At 42.3% G+C, this 15,237-nt stretch overlaps 1 protein-coding gene across 6 annotated transcripts in view; it reads right to left on the bottom strand.

Annotated features, from left to right (window-relative positions):
• The window catches only part of BBS4 (Bardet-Biedl syndrome 4), a 45,737-nt gene that overhangs the window by 12,645 nt on the left and 17,855 nt on the right, over nt 1-15,237 (bottom strand). For 2 of the 6 annotated variants that reach the window (XR_774614.1, XM_010571583.1), the window contains exons 3-9: nt 12,009-12,088; nt 7,491-7,554; nt 6,600-6,711; nt 5,905-5,977; nt 3,994-4,047; nt 2,099-2,226; nt 220-274 (exon numbers count right to left, since the gene is read on the bottom strand). Coding sequence is in view for 5 of the 6 variants with exons in the window: in XM_010571583.1 (XP_010569885.1) it covers nt 220-274; nt 2,099-2,226; nt 3,994-4,047; nt 5,905-5,977; nt 6,600-6,711; nt 7,491-7,554; nt 12,009-12,088 (566 nt within the window). In the remaining variant the exon portion in view is untranslated. Of the gene's footprint in view, nt 1-219; nt 275-2,098; nt 2,227-3,993; nt 4,048-5,904; nt 5,978-6,599; nt 6,712-7,490; nt 7,555-12,008; nt 12,089-13,082; nt 13,146-13,728; nt 13,783-15,237 lie in introns of those variants that run through there. The other 4 variants (XM_010571584.1, XM_010571585.1, XM_010571587.1 and 1 more) reach the window with 3 other exon arrangements.

Below are 15,237 nucleotides of genomic sequence, written 5' to 3'. Positions count from 1 at the left end.
AACAGAGTTCCTGCTCTGGCTCAGGTCCAGGAAACCAATTGCTTTTAGCAGCAAAAGGAAAAAAGAACATACAGAAAAGCAAGCTCTGTCATGTTAAATGCAGTCTTTAGAGAAACGTGTGCAAGTCATAGGAAGGTGGATAGAAATTAATTCTATAAAAAAAACCTTGGTCATTTTTTAAATAATTAAGTTCACGTAATAGCTAACAGTCTTCAATACCTGCAAGTAAAGTAACCCCAGTGTTGTAAGAAGGTCTGTGTTTTCTGGAGAAAACCTGTAATACAAAAGCCAGAGAGCAGCGTTGCTTATAAGCCCTTCCAGAACAAGGTAAAAACAGAACATGGAATTATGATGCCACATTATACTAGTATCACTCCACGAAATTAACTGTTATTATTAAACGCAAATATTAGAACAACTGCCATCATGGGGACTTCCTTTGAACAATATCACACCTAAGCTTTCCAAATGTCTTCTAGATATAATGGGAAGTCAACACAGCTCTATGAAATAGATCTAGATGTATAATAAGATAATGTGGTTTTGTCAAGCTTCAAAGTGAATCTGCATCAGTGACCTGGAAATACAAAATGGGATTTTCCATCATTTCCCACAAACCACCCTGTAAATCCATCCCAAGCCTCTTAGGCCATATAGGATAGGTAATCCTCAGCATTTCTGATGGATCCTACACACACTCATCATCAGACTTCTAATTCACCCTATAAAAAGATTACAAACCTGGTTTCGCAGACCAGCTGTGGACTGTTCACCATGGCTTTGCGCTACAGTGCAGCCCACAGACCAGAGTGCTCAGGCAGGCACTACCTGTTAATGTATCCCCGGCCATACACACCACTCCATTCAGCACAGAGAAGCTTGAAAAAATATGTCCCAAGGGCTTTCAATTACTGTATGCGACTCCCAATCCTTCACTGCTAGTATGAGGTTCACACAGCAATGTTGTTAACCCTTTTAAAAGCATCCCCATTCCCAGTAGCTTTTGAAGACATAAACAGGATGAAAACAACAAAAGAGAAAAAGCAGAAAGAGACACTATATTTGTGGCCTCACTCACCTTAACAGAAGTAAGTTTTCAATTCCGTGCTATAGTGACTTAAGAAATCTAATACACACACTCACATTGGCACCTTTAAGCCTCAACCAGAACAAAACTGCCTGTGCTGATGGTATATAAACACTGAGCAATGACAGACTACCCTGGAGCTGGTAACAGCAGGCAAAATGTAATAGGCAGATGAGAACAAAAAAAAAGAAAAAAACAGGAGTGAGGAAGAAGGGAGGGCAGGGGAGCACCGAGATAAGATATATAAACCTGGTAAGACGCTTAACAAGGATTATTCATGTAATAAACATTCTAGATTAGTCCAAATGTCTACCCAACCCAGTATACTGTCAGACAGCAGTCAAAAGCAGATATGTAAGGAAACAGTACGTGAAAAGAGCTGGTACAAAATGTAGATCCTCCAGTGGCTTCTGACATGCTCCTGCTTTTCTTTAGTGTTTGCCTCCATTACAAAACTATATTTTAAAAGCACTGGTAAATGAGATGCTCAGGAATGCCCTAAAAACAAGATAGATCGGTACTGAGTAACACTGACAGGGTGGGAGAAACTCGCTGTGCACCAACCCATCTCTAGTCTGCCTACTCACACGCTTTCAAACACAAATCACTCCAAGTGAAAACAGTATGTGAAACCCAGCAACTGATTTTTGACAGACGATCAGGGTTAGAGAGAAACCCGGGGTTAGATCTTTTTGGTAGATAAACCTTTGGGATTTATGAAGTCAGCTTTGGATAGGTTTGCTCCCAGGCATTTCTGTCCATTTGTTTTTCCACTTTTTTTTGGCAGACCTTCAAAGAGCTACCTTCTTCCATGACACATTGTCAGCAGGAGGAGGACTACAGCTGAGAGCAGAGATAGCTGAAGAGCTTGAAAGTGCCAGCTTTGCACAGAGACACTATAATTACCATTAGCTTTTTAATCATGTCCTCAAGTCAGATCTGGGACACCAATCAAATTTCTCCTGGCATAGGATGGGACATGGGCAGACAGAAAAAAGGATATATTCTTACTCTACGGCTTTCTTATAGACTTCAATGGCTTTATCCATCTCCCCCTCCAATAGGTGAATTTTCCCCAGCATCATGTAAGTCAGTTCATGTCTGTTGAGCTCCAGGGCATTGTTTAGCTGGTCTCGTGCCTAAACACACAACCACAGAGAATAATAAAAAATATAAGTGATTACAGAGACCTCAGTGAAGCAATAGCCCAAGAGCAATCCCCAGCAGCTAGCACCCCCTGAGTGCAGAGAACCCTGCTAGCAAAACCCAGCCCAGCTAATTGTTGAAACAAGTTCTGCATCAGGAGCCATGTGGTTTTAGGGACAGAAAAAGGCAACGTGGCATGCTTCAAGCCAAGCCAATAGGCAATGACCTCCCAAGGAGGAGAAGAGCACGGGCCTGTTCCTGTATTTGAATTTGTTTCGTTTGAGGGAAGCTCCAGATTTGTTAACAGGTATGTTACAGTTTATTCTTCACCAAAATGCTTATTCCAGCAACAAGCATGGATTGCCAAGTAAACAAGAAGAGTGAATCAGCTTGTCAGGCACATACCGATCCCCTCCAACAGGAGCCACTTTGAAGCATGTCTTCCTCTTATGTCCTCTGGCCTAGCCAGCAGGACAGCAAAGTATGTTTGCTATCTCTGAACACGTGATACATTAGAAAGAGAAATGCTGACACAGTAATGGCATTCTGCAACACAGGATATTTGTTACCAGCAACTACTGAAGAGACAGTTATCCCCAAAGGCTTCATTATATTTTAGATGTCCTCATGGAAGTATCGCTGCCCAGGGTGACCAGTACATCTCAGACAAGATGTCAGCAGGTCCCAGTTTGGAAGGTGTTAGTGCAGACAACAAATCCCAAGTATGAACCTATACTCCAGAGCTTCTTGCTTAATTTACAGCGCTGCCTCAAGCAGAGAATGCAGCAGGGGTTTGCTGTGAGGGCCACAGCACTCCAACAGAAAGAGCAGCAGGGAACAGTTGGGCCAAATTGGGAACAAAGGGTTTCTAAATGCTGGTTTTTCCCTTACAAAGTAACCCCATAGGATCAGAAACAGCTCAGTGCTCACCATGAGCACCTAGGGGAGTGTTAAGTGAGGAGCTGGGAATGGCGTGCTCAGACCAGAGAACAAAACTCAGTTTCAAGCTTCCAAGAAGTTCTTTGCTAGCTACAAAGCCAATAAAGTTAGTGCTGCCCACACTGCAGCTATGCTCCAGGCTTGGTGCAAAAGGAGCTTCAGGCACAGGAGCAAATCCTTTCCATGGAAGAAAAACGGTGCCTGCTGCACCTCCAGCAAACCAACCCCATAACTCTTCTCTCTGAATCCTGCCAGACCCAAGGGGCAGCACGTTTCCTTCAGAAACTCTCTGCATGAGGTGCAGCAGTTTGAGCTGTATGCTGAGGAAACGGTTTGGGTCTTTACCATCATACCTCTCTTTCTTCAAGAAGATGGAACCGGCATGCTCCTCACAAAACCAGCAGTGTTTATGGTTCTGGCTTTAAAAGGATCAGAAACAGAAGCAGCTCTTGTTGGAGCGCAGCTGGTTTTCTGTCTAGTTTGAGGCAGCTCTTTGAGGTTTCTCAAACATTCCCTTTAAAACCAGAAATGCCCTCTGAAAAATCCTAGTTCAGAAAAAGCCTCCTGACCTGCAACAAGGCTAACCTCCGTTTCACTCTTACCCAACTTCACTAACTTGCAGCTGACACAAAATAATTCAACATGCAAATGAAAACAGAGACAGCTCACAAACTTTTGCTCCCAGAAAACAAAAGCTGAAGCAAAAAACTTCCTTGATACCTATCACTGTAAATTATCCACTTCAAACTACTAAAGAAAGTGACATTTCTGAGAACCTTGCTTCCCATTTGTCAAGTAGGTAAGACGAACATTTGCATTACCTTGTTGAAGTGTTTCAGGTACATGTAGCACACACCCAGGTTGTGGCTGATCTCCTGTATGAAAAAAAAACAAACCACAAACAAAACCAAATCAGCATGACGTATGAAATACATACTACATAATCTGCCAGTGATTACAGTCATCACTGACCCGAACGGGGAGACCCCTGTGCCTGCCCACACCCTTCTTGCTTTGTAGATCAAGTAAACCTATAAATTCAAGTAACTTCAGGAACCTACAGAGCTTAAGTGTGATTGTGCAGAAAAGACTACAGGCCACCAAGACAAAAAACACAGAAATGACGATGGTCTCTTCAGAGAACAAGGAGCAAAGACCAGTTTCTTCACTGAGATGTGACTCAGTTCCCAACGAGATCTCTGAAGCTAGGTAAGTTGCCCTTATGGATGGCTCTCAATCTAGCTGTACAGTCATTAGGACACGCACAATGCTGCACCCAGCTGGACAAAATTTGAAGATGTGCCTAATTTTCCAAAATAGAAGTCGAGCACCAGAAGGGCTGATATCCCTCTGGCATCTTAAACAATTTTGCAACAGAGTAGGAAGATCACTTAGCGATCCTAAACACTCTGGTGACACTGTAGGGAACAATCATGCCTCTAATTCATCACCAACAGTTTAACAGACAAGCTACTTGCCCCTTTCCCCACCCTGGCACATGGTGGGGAGCTGAAAAGCAGGGTCCACTAGTTCCTCATTTCTATTCTGGTGAGCATTTCACTGCTTCATCAGTTTAGACAGCCTTGACCTTTGAAAGAAAACTCTCTTATTTCCCCATTAACCTTCTTAGAATGGTATTTTCCTCCACACAGTCTCTCCAACTGTGGAGAACAGTAATGAATCAGTAACTCCTGGTTACTGCAGCTTGCAGAACGAGACAGTGCAAGGGAAGAACACAGGCTGGCTCTACTTCCAGTGCTGAGCCAGGTATGGGAAATAACTAATCAAAACACCCACTGAAGTCTGCCTGCTTTGGTTGTAAATAGAGCTATAGGCATGCCAAGCACATACTGCAAGTAGCTTGGTTAGCTAAGGGAATACAGACTTGAAAGAAGACCCATGGTATAAAAGGTTCCTGAGTTGTCTGGCACAGGGTAAACTGAATAATACCAAACGTATCCTTGTATCAAGCCTGAATTTTAGACTTACTGAGTGCCAAAAGTACAGCTAAAGTCAGTGAGTGCCTGGTGTCTTAAGAAATGAGATCACATGTAGCAAGTCCGTTGTAGAAACAACACTTCTGCAGGCAAAACAGTCACCTGCAGAAGGCTGCCTGCAACTAACTGCAAGCCAAGTCCTCTCTCCTCTTACCCACTGTCATGTTTCCCTTTGCAATGCTCTTCCTTCACTTTTTGTCTTCTTATATAGAAGAGCTAATTTAATTATTGCTCCTGCAGCTATCAGCCTATGTTTTGGCAAAACAGGTAATGCGTGGTAGGTAACAAGTAACCCTCTCAGTTAGTTTGAGGGTAATCTTTTTCAATGGTGTTGGGCGCTACAAAAGGTTTCCCACTTATTCAAGCAAGTTTTAATGATAACTGAGGATTTCCAAACAGGGAGCTACTTCCCATACTTTCCTTAATGTATATATAGGGCTATGTTAATACTGATACTTTGCAAAGACCAAACACGCTGCTCGATTCTCTGTGCCCCAAGACAAGGTGTGGGATTTTGCAGGCAGAAATGTGCATCCAAACCAGATGCTGCAGAGGCTCATCCATGCTTCTGAGCCTGTGCTAAAAGGCAATGCCTCTCAGCCCTGCAGCTACTCATCTGCTCAGACTGCACGCAGCGTGAGCTCACCTCTGCTTGGAACAAGTTTGCAGCTGTCTTCATAAAACTGCAGAAACGTCTGCATACTACAATAACCTCCAACTCACTGAAACACTTACCCAGTCCTTTTCATCAAGTTTAGCTGCTTCGTTGTACACTTCAATGGCTGCCTTGTGCTTCCCCAAAAGAAACCTGCAAAAGCATTTCAATTTTTATTTTTTCTCGCTTTGAAGCCCTGCTGTGCAACCACTATCACCTTTGGCAGTGAGAAATGACACTATTTGCTAGTTCTCCAGAGACCTGCATGAAAAGCCCTGAGAAGTTTACAATCTCAGCAGTATTACAATTTGAGCACTGCTCCCTTTCAGGGCCAAGGTCATCAATCCTGCGAGATGCTGAGGAACTCCCTGACGTTACTGGAGATGCAAGGAAGGAATTCACAGGCTCTGCAGTCTGCCTTTGTCTCAAAGGAAAAAGACAGGTGACCTAACTGGACATTCAGAGACAGGAAGGGGTCTGTAAGGCAAGTTTACACAGCTCAGGTCAGCACCCCTTAGCTCTGGACCTAGAAATCAGTGTGTTACTGCTCTTGCTTAAAGAACAAAGGAAAAGAAAATACAATAGCAGCCAGGCAGATAACAGAGATTCTGCTTTTAAGGGTAGCCCACGCTTCTGGAAGCCAACTCAAGTGTTGATAAGGAGGAAGCATGTTTGGAATTAAGCAGCCTGGGATTTTACTTGATGCCTGGGAGAAAAACAAAACATGGAAGGTCCTGGGTGGCACATCAAAGACAAACAATAAAACACCACTCACAGAGATCGTGCCACCTGCTTGAGGTTGTCAGCGCTTCGAGGGTTCAGAATGGAACATGTCTGAAAAAGTTCAAGAGATTCTTGAATTTTCCCCTCCAAGCGAAATATCAAAGCTGTAAGACAACATATACCAGGCAAATTAGTCCATTATCTGCAGGAAAAACATGCTTCTCTGACAGCAGGGAAAGAAGAGGGAGTACAGATATAATATAACAACGCTCATTTGGTCTTTCTCCCTCCTGCAGCAATCTCAGGGAGAAGCTGTGTCTGAGGGCAGAATGACAACGCATGCAAAGGACTCGTGCATGCCTGGAAAAATTTCTGGTTTTCAGAACAAAGGCAGCTTTAAACCCTGGCCAATTGCTCGTGAAGATGCAGTCTGGATTTCCCCGCTTCCCAACTTCTACAATCTGCAGTACAGCCTCGGCCAACAAATCTCAGCTGTCCCCCACCATGGCACTTTGAATTGCAACGCCAAGTTTTGGAGCACATTTTTTAGGGGACAGAGGGCAGGACAGGAAGAGGAATACCATCCTTAAAGCAAAGAGTAAGGCAGCAATCACCTGAGGCAGGCAGCTCTAACAGAAAACATGCATCTGTAATACAATCAAACACACACCAACATACTGAAGGCCAAGAGCCCATAGTCCAAGGAGGAATAGATGACAAACTCATGAATACAGAGAAAACAGAAAATCTCATCTGCCCATTTCATGTGAAAATCCCAAACTTCAAAACTAGACCTAGCAAGCAGAAAAAAAAGCCAAGTATTTTTTACATCTTAATTTCATGTTTCAGTCACCTGTTCCCCTTCTTATTGTTCACTATATCTCAAATCAGAAGTAACTTGCTTTAGGAAAATTAAGACTTTCAGAGGCTTCCTGCAACGTACCTTGAACGTAGACTGCATATTCACACAGCCCATGAGACTCCTGGAGCTGCTCTTTGATGACAGCCTGAAATGACAAAGTGCAGAGAATACATACCAAATGCAGCCTCCCTCACCATAAAGCCCATTAGCTGGTTCACTATTACCCCATTACTAAACTGCAGCATGACAGCTTTCAGAAGAATATAAACCTTTCAAATATTTTAATAAAGGCAATCCCTATGAAAGACAATGGATTTCTCACTGACCAAATACCTTCTGCAACCTTGATTTGGAGAGTTTTTTGTATGTGCTACATATAGCTATGCTGTATCTGCGCTTATTGCAGAATGCCCTAAAATAACTTGAATTTAAACATCATGCAACATGTTGATGGACACAGTTCTTCCTTATGTGATGGTTAACAGTGGTATCACACAGGACATGAGAACTACAAAATTCATTTAATCAGAATTTGTGGTTAGAAAAGTCAACATAAATACAGAATTTGTAGCTAGTTGCTGCAATATACTATATTAAAATGCTATAAAAGTTGTAAGTTTCCACCATTTTAACAAAGCTAATGACAGAGATTTGGTTTCAGTTACAGAAACCACAACCTCATGTATAATAAAAGCACTGGACTGCGGCTGGGACAACTACAAGAGTGCACAGAAGAGTGCAAGCTCATCACCATGTGTGAAAAGCATTGTGCCAGGAATACTGTAGCCCTTTTAGTATTTCTTTGGTCATTCTTATTACCAAAGATAATTAGATATTACCTGGGGACAATGCCACAAGGTATCTCTGAAAGTATCCTCTGCTGATAAGGGTATCTACTCTAGGTCATTTGTGGAGAAATAAATTGAATTGGAGCAACTGCAGCTGAGTCAATGAAAGCCAAATGAACAAATGAGGAATATATGGGAAAAGGAAGGGGAAAAAAACTGATGCAAATGTAAATTCTTGCTGGCTGCATTCATGCAGCTGACAGTTTGGGGTGTGGGTACAGTTCGGCTATATTCCATAGTCACACGTGACCTGAAATGATAAAACTGGTCAAAAAGAGTGACCTTTGAGAGGATGAGCACTCTGGCTATGAACCAAGAGCATAATTTCTGCTCTGAGACTCCTCTTTTGCTCGGAAGTGGAAGAGACAAAGGGGGTAAAGCGAGAACCTGATGGAAATTTTCTAGCCGAAGCCTTTTTAACAAGCAGCAGCAATGCACTATATAACAGTGGCACTGTGAAACGTATATGTAAAGCACATTGTAATCCTTTTAGCGGAACTTATCTCTAGGAACAGAATGCAAGGCTACTATGAGATAAAGAGGCACAGGATGCCTCAAGACTGCAGACCTGGCTAAAACTAACTCTGTGGCTTTGCCAGCAAGAACACGGGAGTAAAAGCGGTAGTTCACCAAGAGGACATGATGATGAACAGGAGTGGATGAAGTAAAAAACCACCAGATGCCTCTGAAGCCCACCCAAAGATGATAATGCGCATTTGGGAGTGGGTGGTTACCCATGATAATATACCCATATGTACTTGCATATAAGCTGTGTAACTGACCTGGCGTGGCATACACGTTAGGAGGAGCGATCCCCTGTGCATCCAGCGCTGCAATAAAGAATACCTCCTTAACAGTCACCATGACTATTAAGTCCCGATTTCAGCTTTTCACGGCAACAGGGGGAAAGAAAGATTTCTGTGCCAGCAATAACCTGGTGCTCATCTGGCACTTCTGTCAAGTGTGTGATCAGTACCAGCATCCCCTGCCTCCAAGATGACTATAAGTGAAGGACCTGAAAACAGGGAGGAAAACTGAACCTCAAATATAGCACTTAGATGGAAAGTGGAGTGAAGGCAAAGAAGATTATTTTTGAGAATCCTCACTCATAAAAAGAAAATAAAGAGACAAAGGAAAGGAAGAACAAGTCCACACTGCTCTTCCTCTCATCTGTATCTGCTAATATATCTGTATTATACTCTTTACAAAATACATTATTATAGGACATTCAACTTGGACATAACCAAGCATCTCCTGAATACAGATACTCTGTATTTCTCCATCTACATAAAACCAGTTTCTCAGAGCAAGAGAGGGCAATAGAGAGCTATCTTTTCGAGAGATCTGATTAATTCTATAAACCCTAAAAAATCCCATAGCAAAAGGCCTTGAGCTGAGAAATATGATCTGTAATCCCAGCTTTTCCTCCCAAGTTTATTTAACTTGCCAACAGAATTTAGACATACTGGCAGGAGACCAACCAGCACGAGCAACTTTAATTAATTAAAAGCATCTGGTAATTTTAATAATTCCTTCCTCGCACATAACAGAAGCAGAAGATTTCTGTTGTGAAAAACGGTTAGGGGGCAGGGCTGGAATTGATGCTGCAAGCAGAAAACACAGTTTATTAGTTTTGCACGCGAAAAGTGAGAGCTGAGTGATGATCACTGCTTAGCAGGGCCTGTCCCTCCTCTCCCCCCACTCCTCTCTGCCTGTGCAATCACAGGGGATGCTGCAGCCGCAGGCTCTGGGGGATGTTTGCCTTGCATCTTGCTGGGTAGAATGAGAGGCAAATCAAACAGCGAGCATTATTAATCCCTCACTGTAATGAGCAGCAAAATTTGTCAAAAGCTTGGCAACACCAAAATAGACACAGGAGTGGCACTGTAAGGGTTAAAATCGATTTAATGCCTTCACTTTGGGGAGCTAATGTTGGTAAACAAACACTTTTTTCTTGGCCTTTTACATCTTTGAAAAATATGGGAGCTTTTAAAACCGTGTTAGAGAGGAAGCATTTCAAAGCACTGAGTGGGAAAGAGGGTCTAGCAAGATTCAAACCAAAATTAATAGCATCACAGGTCACTTGTTTCTTAGCTGAGTCTGAAAAGAAAATTAATGGACTTTAACGAATGCCCAAACTATAGTGAAATCAATCAGTTAACAGCAATTTCAGCCATTGGGGATACTGTCAATACCTCTTTTGGTTTTGAAGGTATTAGCCCCAAACAGCATGTTCGGGAATGTCTATGTTTATCACATGTAAGGGCAAGCACCTGGGGCATCCAGGTTAGATCTGTAACCCCATGTAACACCAGCGGAGAGAGACAGAGACTACCAGAGGGTAGCTCAGCCCACCTAAGATCTGAATCGCCTTTTGGACATGCTATCACTCCTCAGTGATTGACGAAGCATCCTGGCATACCAAGGTTCCTATCTTCTTTGGGACAAATCCAGGCCTCTGAGCACACATCGATCACATCTCGGTGAAAGGATGGAAGATCATTTGACCTGCTATGGTCTGGTGCCAAACTCTTCCAACTTTACTGCAAAAACCCTGCTTTGTGAGCCCTGAGGAAAGGCTTTGCTGCCTTTTACTTTGACAGCTACTGCAAAGCTGGCCTGCCAAGCAAAAGAGTATTAGCTGTCTTCTCTCGATTTTTTTCCCCATATTTTGCTTGCTTCCATGACTGATGAAGACGTGGAGAAGTCAATGTTGCTGTTGTATCATCCACTTGGTTATTTTCTCTGTTTTCCTGAGCCATACATCTTCTGTGCACTCTGTGATTCTACATTGCATCACAGAAACAGTAAATGTACGCAATCAGAGAGCAAAAAAATGCAGTCAGATCAACAGAAAAGGGAAACAATTTTCTATTTAGATTGCTAGTCCAACTTTTGTTTATATCTATTTAAACCAAGATCTGAGAGGAAATCACACTGCTGATGATACAACCCTCCAGCTCCACTAATTAAGAGCTAAATGAATTTCCTCCAGCCTGCCAGTTTCCTAAGCACCCCCAGGAGTTCTCCAGCAGAGACAGACAAGTCCCGACCAACCCTGGTGTTTCAGAAGCAAAAAAGTCTTTTCAGATTTTCTTTGCACATGACAGAAACAGAAAGGCAACTCTTACTCCCCTCCTCCTGCCCACTGGTGCATCATCTTCAATAGCTTGTGTTCATTTTATCAGGAAAACACACCGTTTAATAATAGATTTGCCATTTCCTTAGTCCACTTACCGTTATAATCCCAAACAAACAACCGCTTCCAAGCTACCCACCAAACCCAGGAGAAATTAAAGGGTGCAATGCATCATGTGTAAAATGAAAGAATTTTGTTCAAGGGTAACCAAGATCTTTTTTTTTAGACCCGCTAGTAATGCTTTACTCAGTTGAAGTGTTTTTCATAGCATGTCTGTAGCACCATTGAGAGACCTACACTATGGAACTGCGTTATTATCAGTTTAGAAGACCCTATCCATCACTTGGAACAAGAAAGGTTTGCAATTCTTTCCATTTTTCCACTCCCAAAGACATACTGAGCTCACAGATTGCTCCAGAGAACTGCATGCATGGATCCTGAAGGTAGCCAAGGATTTGAGAACACAAAAGTTATTTTACTTGTATTTTCTCTTGGTCCCCTTATTCCAAAAGAAGTCAGGAAAGAGGGTGGTTTGGAAACTGACATGAAAACTACTGTTTCATAACAACAGTAAAATAGTTCCTAATGCAAAGTCCCGAAAGCAGCTCTTACCTTACACTCATCGTAGTCTCTGCGAACATACAGCAGATAGATCAACCAGTTTTTCCTCTCTAGGATTGGTAACTCTGGTGCTGGAAATGTAAAATATTAACAGAATACAGGAAATCAGACTGATCAGCAGAGAACCTGGGCACAGCACAAGAGATATTCTGAACCACCCGATCTGCAAGCACAACGCAATTAATTCAAGAACTGCAATTGCACCAGGTGGTACAATTAATCATTTGACCTGAAGCCTAGAGTGCGGACATATAAACAGTGTCTGGTTTTATTTTACTTCTCAAACTGATGGATAAAATGCATTGTTCAAGATAGACAATAAGATCTCTTAGCAGAAAACTACCACCTCAAAAGACTTGAGGCATCGGCTCCTTCTGGTGCCATTACTGAGCAAACAGTTCCAAGCACCAACTACACGCTCATTTTAATTCAACACTAATGCTGGTTTGGTGGAATTGGTTCTTCCAAATATGCAAGAAGCAGCTGGGAGGAAACAAGCTGGATTCACATTTTGGAACTAGGGCAGAAGAATCAAAGGTCTTTAAAATAAATTTCTGGGAGTGAATGAGAAGGAAATGGGTGATACACACAAAAGAAGATTTTGGAGATGTTGCCGGTCTGAAGGTGTGAATAATTTAAAGAGGTCAAACTTAGTTCTTCGAAACTGTGAAGAGACTATGAAACATCACAGGTCTGAGATACTGTGAAGCTACTGGCAGAAAAACGTATTTGATGCAGTGGAGGAGAAAGACCTGTGCTCCAGCATTTCAATCGTAAGGAGCTTGCAGCAGTAATTATGGCAAATCACGAATGGATGTTGCTTAGTGATATTCATGTTGGGTTTAAAAATTTAACACACTGCTGTGCATTTCATTAAGGCTTGAAATGTATTGCTTGTTACTCATTTCTACAGTTCAGATGTGGGTAGCTGAGAGGTAACCATAGCAACTGGCAAAAAAAGCTATATGTTTGCAAGTCAATATTATGACAGAAGTGCAGAAGCAAAGCAAGGCAAGGACTGTAGCAGGAGCCGGGGCAGCAGTGAGGGTGATACAAGCACCAGACCTTGTCTAGGCCCCACGGAGCACGGCACGGACCCACACCGCCGACAGAGATGCAGGGTCAGCTTCCAGCAACCCAGAGCAGAAGGTATTATTTGAACTGGTCTGCGGTCCACTCTGCCAGCTGGCAGCACGGGTCATGATCAGATGTAAGAAAGAAGAAACTCTGCAGCTGGAAGGACTGAATCATGTCAGGAGACCTTACCAGTGTAAAGTGTTATTATCTTTTAGAAACACTGAGCTTTAATCACGTGAGGACTGCGCGTGCGGCTAGCAGCAAACACATCTCTCAGGCATATCATGCTCTCTCCCACAATTCACACCCAGTCTAGTATCACTGAGAGCACTTAAAACCAGCTAGAATTTCTTCCGCTGTTGAAGTTGGAAAAAATTTTGTAAAGCCATTCTGGTTTTGTTGTTGTTTCTTTTTCTTAAATTCCAGAATATCCAGTCAGATTCATAGGAGAGCTGAGATTTAAGTGTGCACACCAGCAATTTAAGGTCAAATACCTTATAAAGAAGGTTCAGCTACCAAAACCAAATAGAAAAATCACAGTCCAAATAAAAAAGTAATCCACACAAGCTAAGCTTACAAATATGCACAGATCAGGGATCCAAACGTTCTCAAATTCTGCTCTGCTGTGTAATACCTGGATCTTTGTAAGTAAGGTGCTTAAATATGCGTGTTCCAGATCAGATTAATTGATTTCTGATGACTTTATGCTTTCCATTCATCCTTCTTACTGTGAGACCATGAAGGGAAGAGTGAAGAGGCTGCCTAAAAAGCTACAAATTGATTGAAAAAACACTATTTCATAAACAGTCTGGAGGGCTGCTGTTCTGAAGTCCGTTGAGGGGTTACCTAATTCATTAACAGATTTGTAATGACTTCCTTGTGCAAGTTATTACGGGTGTCAGGGTTTGACAGAACTTTCTTTTTTGAGAAACACAGCACTTGGGGATGCTAGAAACGCACTGCAGAAAGCAGCCAGACCTGAGTGCTCTTCCTGTGTAGCATCTCCTGGTGCCACTATCCAATCCAAAATACTGAACCAGACATGTGTCTGATACACCTGGGCACTTTCTACCTTCTTTTGTAAGTACTGATTTAAAAGCAGACATTGCAAACTTTATTTAGCCATAAAGATTTCAGTTACAGTCAAAACTAAAGTATACTTTCCCATTTTGTGCCTAATAACACAGCTTAAAATTACAAAATCCTGCATCATTATATACAATGAAAACTGTCTTAAATAGGGATTAATCAGAAGACCTTCCAGACATACCCCATCTGGTCTCCAACCATCTGTAGCACACGCCTAACTGGGAGGTTAAAAAGAAACAGACAGCACCATTAAATGTTAAAACATACAGAAAAACTAGCTGGCTGGGGTGTGCTGCTAGCTGAGATGGGAAAGACTAAATTATGTTAGAGCCTACACAAATGGTTTGGGCTAAGCTAAGAGGACAGTACATCAGCGAGCGGATGGAAGATCAGTTGTTTAATTCCTGAAAGAATGAGCTTTTTCACACTTTTAAGACCAGAGGGACATTATACTCCACTCCCACACTACAGAAACGCCTGCTGAGAACAGGACTGGGAAGGAAGAAATGCTGAATGTCAGAGTGAGCGCTGAGCAGAGTATTAAGCTGCAAAAGAAACGGGTAGACAGACACCGCCTGCCTTCTGGGTCCAAGACCGCAAAAACCCAGAGGAGTCTCCTAAAAGAGCTGGGCTGGATAGAAAACAGACAAAGCAAAACACACCATGAGACACAGAAGTGAACAGTTTTCACATCTGCAGAGATAAAACAGTTTCTCTTCCCCAGGCAATATGCTGAGCTAAGGATAACTATGTGGAATTGGGAAAACACATTTACGCTCCTAAAACTCATTTGGAAATAGCAACAAACCTGACTGAGGGGACATTACTCTCCTTTTTTCTTTTCTTTTTCCTTAAGACAAGCAAATTGAAAAAAGGCAAACAATTCTGAAGTCTTTTGAAAAAGATGCCTAGATTAATTCATAGATATAAGTGAATCTTACACCTGAACACAAGCACAAAGATTCATAGAAGAAAGTTGATGTGCTCCCTGATTCTATTCCATAAAGTAAATGTGAACACTTTGACCCCTTCTCTGAAGAAATCCAACATGAAC

This window comes from Haliaeetus leucocephalus, unplaced genomic scaffold, assembly GCF_000737465.1.
Source record: "Haliaeetus leucocephalus isolate CR32 unplaced genomic scaffold, Haliaeetus_leucocephalus-4.0 Scaffold339, whole genome shotgun sequence".
Taxonomy (NCBI): Eukaryota; Metazoa; Chordata; class Aves; order Accipitriformes; family Accipitridae; genus Haliaeetus; species Haliaeetus leucocephalus.
This window is presented reverse-complemented; position numbering and strand designations above follow the sequence as displayed.